Source organism: Phoenix dactylifera, unplaced genomic scaffold (assembly GCF_009389715.1).
Source record: "Phoenix dactylifera cultivar Barhee BC4 unplaced genomic scaffold, palm_55x_up_171113_PBpolish2nd_filt_p 000342F, whole genome shotgun sequence".
Classification (NCBI taxonomy): domain Eukaryota; kingdom Viridiplantae; phylum Streptophyta; class Magnoliopsida; order Arecales; family Arecaceae; genus Phoenix; species Phoenix dactylifera.
The window spans coordinates 388396-401110 of NW_024067802.1; the positions used below are offsets into that span (position 1 = coordinate 388396).

The window sequence follows — 12715 nt, forward strand, 5'->3', positions numbered from 1 at the left end:
TAGAGGAGGATGGATTGCTTAAGGGTTTGAGGAGAAGAGTTGTGAAGATTCGAGAGGGTTCGAAGAAGGAAGAAAGAATAGTGGAACTTTAACTAAAAAGAAAAATAATGAGTGGGGCATTTGGTTGAACTACGAGTAGCCCACGATTGAATAAAAATCCGTGATCGGTCACTCGTGCAGGACGATCATGGTCAATGGTTCCCAAAATTGGTTCCAAAAGAGAACGTGTATTCATCAAAAAAATAATAAGAATTAGTTTACGCTAGGGGATTATTTAAAAGAAGTCATGTATTTTGGTGGCTATTATGAGTATGAAAATAAATGGTTTCTGCTGCGCTAGAATACTAAAATAGTGAGGATTAGTCTATTCGTCAAAATAAAATATGAATTAGTACTACTCTAGGGGGTTATCTGCAAAAAAGAGATTCTCTGGCGCAGCGGATGGGTCCGCGGGCTCCAGCGGAGCCACAATCCGACGCGTCGTGCACACAGGAAGAACCGTGACGCGGGCGAAGTGCTCCGGCCAATAATACTAAATACAGTTAACAAAAAAATAATAATAATAAATACAGGCCACCAGACGTCCATTCATTTCCGCTCTTCCACTTTCTTCTCCAATCCCTAATCTCCCTCCCTCCTCAAAACCCTCGAAATTCCTATTTTCTCCGTCCTCCGCCTTCGCCGTCGACGAGAGATCTCCTCGGAAGCCCCCAGGTATATCCTCGAAGAAAACCTTTTCTTCTCTCATTCTTCTTCTTCTCTCTCTCTCTCTGTTCCCTTCTTCTCTCCTTCTCTATCTGAGAGGTAGCTTGCGTATCTGGGGTTCGGTGGCAGCTCTTTTTCGCCCGGGCCCCTTTTTCTCTACAGCGTGGAGATTTCTTTGTATCTGGGACGGTCTTTTCTGTGTGCCATTGCCGTGTTTGGTCGGATTTCTAGGGTTTTAGTGTCGGGGATTTAGGGTTCTGGACATTAGAAATCTAGTTATTATCTCCTCATCTTCTTTTTTGGTATTGGTGTGGACTTTTGGTTTTCCACTTGGATTTTTTGCTGCTTTTTCTACCTTTATTTGTGGGTTATTGTTTTCTGCTACAGTTGTTTTCTTTATAAGAGGTGTTTCTCGGCAAGCAATCTGTGCTTTGGATGAAGCGGGATTTATGGTGCGGGCTGATACTTGATTAGTTCCATGAGCGGCTACTTTTTGGGGCTTAAATAAATGAACCCTGTATAGATGTGCTAGTTTATGGATCTTATGATACAAATAAGACAGTCCTTGAATGGGCCCTTTAGATCATACACTGTTATTACTTACCCAGAATGTGAATCGTATTTGTGAAATCTGTTTATTATGCTTTTCTTGATGTTCTGTATCAAGTTGCTTAGTTCTGTATTACATCCTTTTGGTCAAGCTTGATGAATGGATTGTACTTCTGTGGAGCTTGAGTTAGCTTAAATATACCAGCATCATTTGGAATGCGAAGATGCAAGACTAATAAGTTATTGTAGTACTTGATAAGGGGCTGTACACATTAAGCTTCCAAACCATGCTGGTATAAACATAACCTGAATTTAACTAGGTCAGATTATGCCTATTAGGAATGCAAAAACTTTATGAAATCTATCTGGTATGCAGAGTCTCTGATTATTCATTTGTGATATTCTTTTTTGAAGAGTTGAACATAGAAAAGAACATGATCTTTGCTGCCTTAAGCATCCAACTGTAAGTGTGATGCAGATTAATCTATCATATGAAACAGGAAAATATGGGTCTTAGTAGGCCTGACTGTTTAATTTTGAATTGACTTAAATGTTTGTTTGTGGTGAGTCAACATCAGTCTGTTGTCAAGGAACACTCATTTGATGTGCATGAATACATTGTATCATCTACTAAATTAATTTTTAGGGCCATCCTTAGTAGTTAGTGAGAAATGCATGCTGGATGAGGTTGAGAATGATTAACAGGTATCTAATTATGGTTTGTGCTTGTAAACTGTTACCTTATACTGACAGAAGTTGCATTCAGTGTGCTCTAATCCGTGATATCGTTGTAGAAAATGTATTCAATTTCAGTTAAATATGGAGTTTCAATGGGTTTAAACTACAATTTGGTGCCTAGACATATGATTAAATTGAACGCAAATGTTTAGATATATTATAGTCAGGATCCTGTCCTGACTGCCTGATGGGTCATCCATGTACTTGGATGATGTATCTACCAAACTTATGAGAATTCAGAATTTTTTGAAATTTAGAAGTACATATTATCCAGATGTTAGTTATTTTGGTTAAGAAAATAATTGTTTTTTTAACAATGACTTTAATTTGAAACTCATTAAAAGAATTTTGGGTACCATATTAACCACTTGATTGGTGAAAATATGCATATCATTATGATCATTCCGATTTGAATTTAAGATTTATGTTGTTACTGATTGAAGTTGTAGACAACTCCCTTTTGTGGTTTGCATGTGAAACTATATCGATGAGATAAGATTGGTGCATAGAACTCGATGTTATCTAACATATTAGACTATAAGAGGAGCCACTAGTTAGTATGGAAATGATTTGCAAGACAAAATTGCAGTCTTAGATGTCTGTAACCCTTCAATTTATGATATTAGACTATCATACATGGAATATTTTTCATCCATCAACTTGACTGTTGGATTAAAGTTTAAATGTAATTTTGCACATGCAGATTATTGCATGCATTATAGTTCTATTATAGGCTAATTAGCTTTGGCATGTGCCGAACATGTAATGAGGAATCTCTTTAAATTTGAAGTGATTATTTATACTTAAAAAGTTTCAAGTGATGCTGTAATTTGCTTTTTCAAGTGCCAAAGTTCAAGGATGCTTTTGCAGAACAATGTAATGTCCAGAGTATAATGCAAACGGTGGTGGAAAAATAAAGCACCAACAGGGCAGGACAGGAGGACTGCTGGAATGTGGGTTATATATTATAAAGCATATCATATCGGACTACTATAAGGGGAGTCACCTAATTGACTTTTGCTAACTTGTATAATCCATTCTTCAAAATTTTTGTTGGTCAACAAGCTTTCAAGCTGTTGATTGGGGATCTAAAGTACACCGAACTTGATGGTCTTCTAGAAATGATTTGATAAATCATTTTAAGGATCCATATCAGTACTCATAATTATATCCTGTGGAGGCATCTTTGCAAATGCATGGATGCACACAATTTTGCTCAAGAAACATTTTACTTTATCATGCTTTACTTTGTAATATTTGATTCATTTATGAGTGTGACATTCACCATTAAGCATAAGCAATCAGACCATAATATGCCAATGGCACATCCATATGATTCCAACATCACAGTCTAGCTGCGATGAATGGTCTTAATGTCTTACCTGGTATGTATTGGTTTCGTACCCAACTATACGCCGTTACTGTATGAGATGAAAACATATATACCTTTTATGGCTTCAAATTTTGATGCGACTGCATAGAGAGGAAGGCAAGATGCAAGATAAGTAGTTCTAGTAGGATTTTTCCTAAGCATATAGGTTCAAGAGGGTCTTATAGTCAATTTTCTTTTGTTTTAGTGGCCTATTTGCATATTCTCTTGTGCTAATCCATTAAATTAAAATCCAGATTTACAGAATTGAATTAATGATTTGTGTGGTAATCTGCAACCTAATTTGAAGAATAAGTCATTGACAAGAGTGAAGATAGAATGTCTACATAGAAGTTCCAAACATTTCATCTGGAAATCTTCTCGATAATCTCATAGGAGTTGGATTCCTTCCTGAAAACACATCTAAAGAAAAAAAGAACTTTATGGGTTCATAAGTAAAATAGGTTGAGATAGAAATGCTTCATTTAAAAGAAATGTTTCCCTGTTAGATGGATTCTGAAAGGACAAGCATTGTCTATTACATGTTCAGTAGTCAAGAGACATGTATTTGTCTTGTTGACACTTGGCATGTCTCGACATTGAAGATAAGCTAACTTCTAAGATATCAAAAACTGACCTGTTATGACTTTGTCCATTCTTTTTAAACTTAGAATGAAAAAATTTTCTCGATGCCAACAAGTAAACATTTTTGTGTCAGTTTATAAGAAATAACATTATAAGTCTTTTTAGGTACTTATATCAATTGTTGTCTAACATGGGCTTGCATTAGTTTTAAAAGTTCATAATAAAAACTGATATACAAACCTATTTCTAGACATTAACAACATATGCCAGTTTAAATCTTGGTGAAAAATGAATACTTAGTTCCAAATGGAACTATGCACACATACTAATATCATTTTCTAGATGTTATAGACATACTATTGCCACTATGCAAAACTTATTTGCAAGCAATACTAATCTTTGTACGATTGCAGATAATGCATATATTCCACAGTATAGTGAATGATGTATGCCACCCTTCATGGAGTAGGTTTGCAATATCAATTACATAGGGCTGGTGTGGAGGATAGTAATCATATTGGTGTGGTCATGCATATTCCCCGAGCATCTGCTGGCTGTGAGCCTGATACAATTTCCAGTCGATGATATATACAAGACGCTGCATCTAACTTCAATCATTTGATATACAGGACTAGCAAGTGAAAGAATCATGAATTACAAACTAGAATGGGCATATAACTTCTTCTGACTGGTCACTGAATATTATGGATCTTATTTATATCTTATCATCTAGATGCCTTTTGTAATTGCCTCTGTATCATTGGGATGTCCTTTAGAGGATTGACAAGATGTGGACTTTTAGCAGCTCTCATGGAATAGTTTCTACAATTTCCATGACTTGATCTGATTTTAAAGGAAAAAAAGATGATATAATTGAATTTTTCAAGGGAACGCCAAAAACAAAAGAAAATTGGTATATCCATGTTAGGTTTTGTCTTGATGCAAAACAATAAATTTTCACTGTACCTGATTTTTGACTTGGGCTGTAAATCCTCATAGAAAAATCCTAGAGAAAATTGAATAGCAAGAACTCTGGACATCCGGATCCCTTTTTCTTTCCTTGCATTCCGTAGCCTTTGCGATGTTCTTCTAATATTTAAAAACGAGCATCCTAGTGCATGAGGCTCCCGCTACTATGGGTTCTGGGGAGGTCAGATATTTGCAGCCTTACCTCCGTATGTGAAGAGGTTGTTTTCATGTTTCAAATAAGTGATACCTAAGTCATAATAGAGCAACCTTACCATTGCACCAAGGCTTGACTCTACATCCTTCTCGTATTTGGGCCTATGAAATCTTTCACTTATTTTAATTGATTATGCCTTTCCCTACGGCCATCAAGATCTTCTAGATGCGTGGTCAATACAATGAGCAGATTTAAGTGAACTATGTGGCAATTGCCAATATATCTTGGTGCAAAATAAATTTGTCTGTTAATTACTAGTTTGAGATGTCCTCCAAAACACCTGAAGTTTGACTCCAAGATCCTCTCATTTAAAATTGTGTCAGATCTCTACCGCTTCATTTTGTTCTTGTGCTCATTTTCTTTTTCTTTGTCTCTAGCTAAACAATTTTCACTTTAACTAATAGTCTAATGTAGGGAAGTTTTGATACAAGATTGTTGTTCAACTTGCATGGGGAAGGAAGAAGCACATAAATATAATCTGAAATCACTAGAAGAAAGCACTTCGTCAGAGCTGAATTTTTATTAACAGTGTAGACTGATATGATTCATTAGAAGTTCACATGATGAGAGCCAAGGGCGGAATGAGATGGTGCAAGTATGGAAAGTTAGAAGGCACTTATTGCAGTTCTAAATGCATGATGGTCTTATGCTGAAGCTCCTCATTTAGTTTGTATCCACCTAGTTTGGTCTTATTTTGAAGGAAGCTTGACATAATACAGTTTCTTTTCAAGATTTCTATTTCTGTGAACTCATCCTTTATAGGCCAATTGGTATGTCTTGGTGACTACCTAACTAACAATAAGGACATAATGTTTAGCTCTAAATTGTGGTGCCCTCGAAACAAAATAAAAGAATGTTTTGGGGACTCAAGTTTCTAGAGCTTCTCTTTCTCTATATTTCGTTTAGTCATGGGGATTTTATTTTTTTCTTATTTCTTTGGAAGGTGTCCTACAATTTTAAATAAGCAAGGAGAGTTTTGGATTGTTTGATAATTGATAGTACTTGCAGATATTTAAGGACTATATTTCTTTGTTCTTTCTATCCTTTTTCCTATTATTCTTATATTTTCTTTTGACTAAGTGATCTTCACCATATATATCATGTATCTAATATGTTTGTAATTTCAAAATTACTTTTGTTTATCTTTTTAACTTTCTTTCTAAAAGTTTAATTATTTAAGATCCGTATGGTTTGTAGTCCTATAATTGAATCAGATCTGTCATTTACCAATATAAGTATTAGATGCCAGTATGAGATGCCAATTCTTGGTAGTAATTGTTGCCTCATTTGACATTTCTTTGCACTTGCAATTTGATAAGACTCCATTCGTACTGCTCCTAGTAATGGTAGCAGGGCGAGCCTCGGTGCAAGTTAAAGGTTGATGCAATGTGACCTCGGTGTCTGGGGTGCTCTTAGTGGTAAGGTCATGGCCCTCCCTAGACCCCTTAATGGCAGGATCCTCGTGCATGGGGCTGCCCTTTTTTGTCTATTGTACAGTAAAAAATAGACTATCTGCATAAGGCTCTGGACGTTATACATGGGAAGAGTGTAGAGAAAAAAGTTTATATATTGTTGTTCATTTATTATTTTTCCTTTTCCTGGTTCTGCCATACTTGCAAGCAAACATGTGTTGATCTTTACATTGAGTGCCTTCTCATGTGGCAGCACCAGTTGCTCCTTGGCTAAGGCGGTGGCGGTTTGATTCTGGTTGAAGTCAGCCCTTCAGGAGTGGAGTGGATATAAGGTGGAAAGTGGAGACTTGCCTGTCATTATCTCAAATAAAAAAATGTCGATCTTTCTAAAATCTATCATCTCACTTCCATGACCTTTGGACTAGCGCTATTCTCATGTTATCAATGTTTTCTGATGTGGCATTTTTGTCTAATTATTTGGGCATTCTGGCATCTTTATTAGCACTTGAGGACATTGTCCATTTCCCCGTTTTGGTCTATCAATGAACAGGATCTTCATGTTGAAGAAAAACTCTTGCGTTGTTGTTCATTGAAAAAAAATAAATGTTGTGCATTGCATGCTTTTAATTTGACATTTAGAATGTCATATTAAAATATTCATATGATGCTGAGGAATAAAACGAAACTTTGGCATGAAATTTATAAAAACTAAATCCAAATAAAAGTAAAATTAGAAATAAAGATTCAACTATGGATATATAAAAAGGCATTACTTAGAAAAAGTGAAAATTATAAAATTACAAAAAGTGTACTGCATAATCTAGTGAGTAAAATGAAAATAAGTTTTGAAAAGTAGATGAAGGCTTTGAACAAATAAGCCAATGTCATATCTTTTAGGAAAAGTCATTGTTATACTATAAGTTCATGTGATAAAAGTCAAAAAATATTTAATAATATAATATAATAATTTTAAAACTTCCAAAATGCTAACTAAAAGGGCAACCAAATCAACAAGTTGATGCAGTTACATTTAATAAATTTAAAATACAAAAATATAAAAGAGGTCAGAAGAACAAAGTTTCAAATTTGAGTCCTACAAAACTTGACTCTGATCCAACTTCCAGACTAAAACCATAGGTTACGCATAGCCTAGGTCTTAATTAAGGTCCACCCCCAAATTAGGTCAGCTGTGGATCTCATCTAATTGGACTTTGACCGAATTGGATCTAGAGGGAGTAGATTTGATGTGACAAAATTTAGTCAAATAGTCCGAGTCTAACTTGTTTGTGGCCTAGATATAACTTAAAAATAGACAGGAAAAGATCTAAACCCATCAAGGTGGATCATATCTAAGACTAAATCTGAGGCTTGAAAAAATTGACAACTTGAGTCTCACTTGAGCTAATATTACTCAACCAAGCTAATGTGACTTGACCAAATTTGTTTTTAGGTTTGAAATTTGGATTCAATTCGGATAGTTTAGTTAATCAGGGTATTCTTACTTGAGCAAACATAAATTGAACAGAGATAATCTGACATGGCCGTTTTTTTCAGGTTTAAAATTTTGGTGCAAAGTAGATGCAAAAAAAAAACCCAAATAAGTTCTGAATTTAACCCCTACTGACCCTACTTGAGCTTGACTTTTAGAGTAAAATGTATGGGTTAGATATAGGTCTAAATTAAGATTCTGCCTCAAATTGGGTCAAGTATGGATCTCATCTAATTGGATTTGATCCAATTGGATCCGAACGTGTCAAGTTTGATGCAATGGAAATCCTTAAACTGGACAAAAGTGGCTTCATTTCCAATTTTTCAATTCCAGAAAACTTCAATCATTTTAAAAAATAAATCAGAGTAGTCTGTTAAAGATTTAAATTATTCCTAAGATAATTTTAATTAGGTTTTTATTAAAAGTTAAAATATTCTGGACTTCTATAAAAAGGGATTCTAATGTTGCGAGATTTAAAATAATCCTATAGTAATCTAGTTAGATTTCTCTCCCCCCACCCCACCTCATGATAAGTTTTTTTGTCACACTCCTAACTGCCCAAACCCTGGTGTAGCAGGATTCCATCCCAGGTCATTTGGTACAATTTCCGACGACTTTACTAGCTTGGAAAGCTGGCACATTCAGATCTCTCTTTCAAAAGGCATAAAACATGCTGAACTTTATAGAGGTGATTGTAACATTGCTGGACTTTGAAAAAGAAAAGGAGCAGAAACAGTACATAGAAACATACACGCTCATGCTAACTTCAAAACCATCAAGTGCGAGAAAACCCAGTTTAGCCAGAAAAGTGAAATATGAATTAATTACATTCAGTTTTTTCAGAATTAGAGTTTATTTTAATTATTCTAAACCTAAAATCTTTAGCAACCGCGTGTATCTATATGTGATTCATAACTAGTTAAAAAGTTAGAGTAGCTTCATCATAGCCTAGGTCAAACTAAAGTGGAGCATAAGCAATATAAACCCACCAAATGATGGGTTAGATGTAAGTCTTAAAATTAAGCATTATTTAAATTTTAAAGTATATACCTTTTTTTATGACTTAAGTCTCATTTGAGTTAATATAACTTGACCAATCTAATTTGACTTGACCAAATTTGTTTTTGAGTTCAAGATGTTGGACTAGGGTTCAGTTCCAGTTTAGTTAATGAAAGTTATGTTTCATTCAGCTAACATAGCTGGACCAATCTAATCCAACCCTAGCAAATTTGTGTTTGAATTTAAAGTTTTTGGATTGGAAGGGTTCCAGTTTAGTTATTGAAGTTAGTTAACGGATCAAATTGAGTCAAGGTTTGGTATTTTGTTGGTTGGTCCTATCTTGAACCAGCCCCAAATGACATTGAAGTAGGGCGAGGCAGGTTTGAGTTGGAAGATTGATAGATTTGCCTCCTTTATTTCCTTTGGCTTTTCTCAAATTTGAAGAAAGGGCAGTTTCTCCCTTGCATCTGTTTTATATATAGGGATATAGTGCATGTGCACAAAGTACCTCCATGTTGTGTTTTTTGGTTCGTTTGGGGGAATGAGAGAGGGGGTTACAACAGAGAAAAGGATCCCACAAGATCTTAGAAAATTACATTAAGCTATCAACTAACACAATGTAAATTATATTCATTGGAGATAATTTGAATTATTTCTATGGTAAGCTAAGAAGCCCAATGTGTTCATTATTTCCATTTAAGTAGGAAAATTTTTCATGATAGCATGGATGGGTTTGAAGCAAGGAATGCTGAACCGGCTCGTACCGGCCGGTTCAGCCCGTGCCGACCGGTACCGGCTCTAATCGGTCTGGTTCGGTGTTAAAATCGGTACCAATTTCAAATTTTTTTTTTGGAGCTTTTGGATGTGCGAACCAAGCTGAATCCGTAGTACTGGTCCGTACTGGTACGTTAGTACGGTCGGTACGACGGGCCTACTTTGAAGTGATTTTGGTGGCGTTTGTTGGCCCAAATAGGATCACCACGTGATCTTAGATCACTAGTGATCTTTATCCTAGGGTAATTTGATCCTCGATGATTTAAGATTATTACGTTTGGTATGCTATGTTCTAGTGATTAAAGATTCTCAGGTACCTACTAGTAACTTATTTGGTTTTTTTAGAAATCCAAGATCATTTACCATTATAATACCAAAAATACCCCTAATATATTTCATAAAAATATATTTATTAATCATATAAAATATATTATAATAAATATTAATATATATATATATATTTATATATTAATTATTAATATATTCCATAAAAATATATTTATTAGTCTTATAGAGATATATTAATTGTTATTATAGAATTAATATTTTAATTTATACTTATAATATATTATTTTTAATACTAATAATTATTTTGATTAGGAAATAAGGCAAATAAAGGTAATATATTCATACTTTTATTATATAAATATAAAGTACAATAATATATTTCTACTATAATTGAAAATTATCATTGAATAATAATATGTCAATAATATGATTTATAATATATTACAATATAATATTTCATAAATATCATATATATAATATCAATATATAAAATCACATATATAATATTGATATAATATATGAATGGTATATTGGTATACCATTTTTTTTCACTGGACTAAGGGGCAACTTTATCTTGAACTTTCAGCCCAAGATTACTGCCCATGGATGATCTTTGATTTCCGATCTCAAGGATGAGCATCCCATCACTGGGTTGAGCAGTGATATGAGGGGTGGGGGTGATTTGGGATCACTGTCATGTAGCATCACCGTGGTGCAACCAAACACGGTGATCTCATCATCTCAACCCATATCATCCTTGATCTTGGGATGATTGCCTCATACCAAACACCCCCTATTTAGTATGCATATATCTTATCATACATGTAATGTATGCATTGCACGCCGAGATATTTTTAGTGAAATTTCTTAGATATTGGAACAAACATACTTCTTGAGAAATCCATCTCGACATTACATAACATTCGAATAGTTCTTAGGACTGAGATGTTATCAGAACCTTGGTTATTATGGCTCAGAATTAAGTGGCCTTGGTCCATGGATCCTCTATGGTAAACCCAGGCATGACATATATGAGTGGCATAGAATTGTATGGATTGTGAAGAGGTCTTAGGGCATGTTCCTTGAGGATTGTCTATGCATTTCTAATATTTGTGTTTTGACGAGTTGAGAGAGTGCATGACTGCCTCTGGCAATTCCACTTGCTTAGTCTCTTGTTTAGGATATTTTCAGCTCTGAAGAAAGGTGGACTTCCAAAATTAATCTGTACCAGTCTCATGGCTTTTTAGTTATAATTAAATTAACAGACACATAGCTAGCCATTTATGGTTGTGTAAGGATTCCTCTAATTTTATTTCAAACCGGCAGTAAGGATTTCTCTAATTTTATTTCAAACTGGTATGGAATTGATTCAATATGGAATCATGAATAGTCATTGGCTCAATTATGTCATAGTGCATACAATCATCATCTATATATGGATAGGTAAGTATTTATCCGGGGAAGGCTCAACAAGGATCCAATTTATTTAACTCTATATTCTATCATATCAATGAAACATATTTCTGAAAAAAAATGAATAAATAAGCTTGCTGAAGACATATCTACATCTTCAAAAGATTGTTCGGGATGATCAATCATGAAGGATCCTCTTGAGAATGATGAATCTTTTCAGTATTTTAGTATACAAAACTGCTTTGTCTGCCTTGTCTTTTGCCACTTCTAGCAGGTGATGTTTATTGTTATTTTCATTTCATACTTTGACTACTTGAACTGTTGGTCTGTTTTTTGAGTTGCTATTTATTATTTTTACAATTTGCTTAAAAACAAACTATTCTTTCAGTGCCAGAGATCATGGATGCACCTGCGGAAAATTTTACTGAAAATGAAGTGATGGAACCGACTGAGAACTCACACAACCAGAAACAAGGACGTGATGAAGATAGCACTGTTGGCAGTGGAGAGAAAAAATGGCCTGGTTGGCCCGGAGAAAGTGTTTTCCGAATATTGATTCCATCCCACAAGGTTGGTGGTATCATTGGCCGTAAAGGAGAATCTATCAAGAAAATGTGTGAAGAATCAAAAGCTCGTATTAAGATTCTAGATGCTCCATCAGGCATACCAGAAAGAGCTGTAAGTTGTTTGATAGAGATAGTTATCCTAATGGGTCAATTGTCTTGTTCATATTTCTTCACCGAGCCTTCTTGGTTAAGGGTAGAAATTGTAAAAGAAGATCATCAATGTTTCATCTTGGAGATTCTTATTTTAACATTAAGAAAATGATGAAATAGTTTTTCATCTGCAATGATATACCCTTATAGAGACATGATCCTGTTGCTACGTAGAAGACACAGCTCAATTTGTTAAATATGACTGCTCATGTCTCATTTACCTTTAATTGTTTTATAAAAATTTTGCTGGCAATGTAAATTAAGGAATGACACTAATTTAAAATTCAGAAGTGCCACTTGGATTTGATTTAGTGCCAGTTCTATTAAACTTTCATGCAAGGTTCGCCATACCGGTACCGAACCCCGTACCGGTGCCGCATTAGTATAGGTGTACCGAGTGTCGGTACGGTACCGTACGCTCGGTACCGACCGTACCGACATTGGTGTACCGATACCGGTACTCATCGGTACGGGTACGGTACGCTCGGTACCGAC

General features: G+C 34.9%; 1 protein-coding gene across 2 annotated transcripts in view; it reads left to right on the plus strand.

Moving 5' to 3' along the window:
* The first annotated feature begins 559 nt into the window (after nucleotides 1-559).
* Nucleotides 560-12715, plus strand: part of LOC103695676 (flowering locus K homology domain) — a 32120-nt gene continuing 19964 nt past the window's right edge. The window contains exons 1-3 of one of the 2 annotated variants that reach the window (XM_008777054.4): nucleotides 560-714; nucleotides 6795-6873; nucleotides 11893-12182. In XM_008777054.4, coding sequence (XP_008775276.1) covers nucleotides 11904-12182 — 279 coding nt within the window. In that variant the 5' untranslated portion in view covers nucleotides 560-714; nucleotides 6795-6873; nucleotides 11893-11903. The remainder of the gene's footprint in view (nucleotides 715-6794; nucleotides 6874-11892; nucleotides 12183-12715) is intronic. The other variant, XM_008777056.4, reaches the window with a different exon arrangement.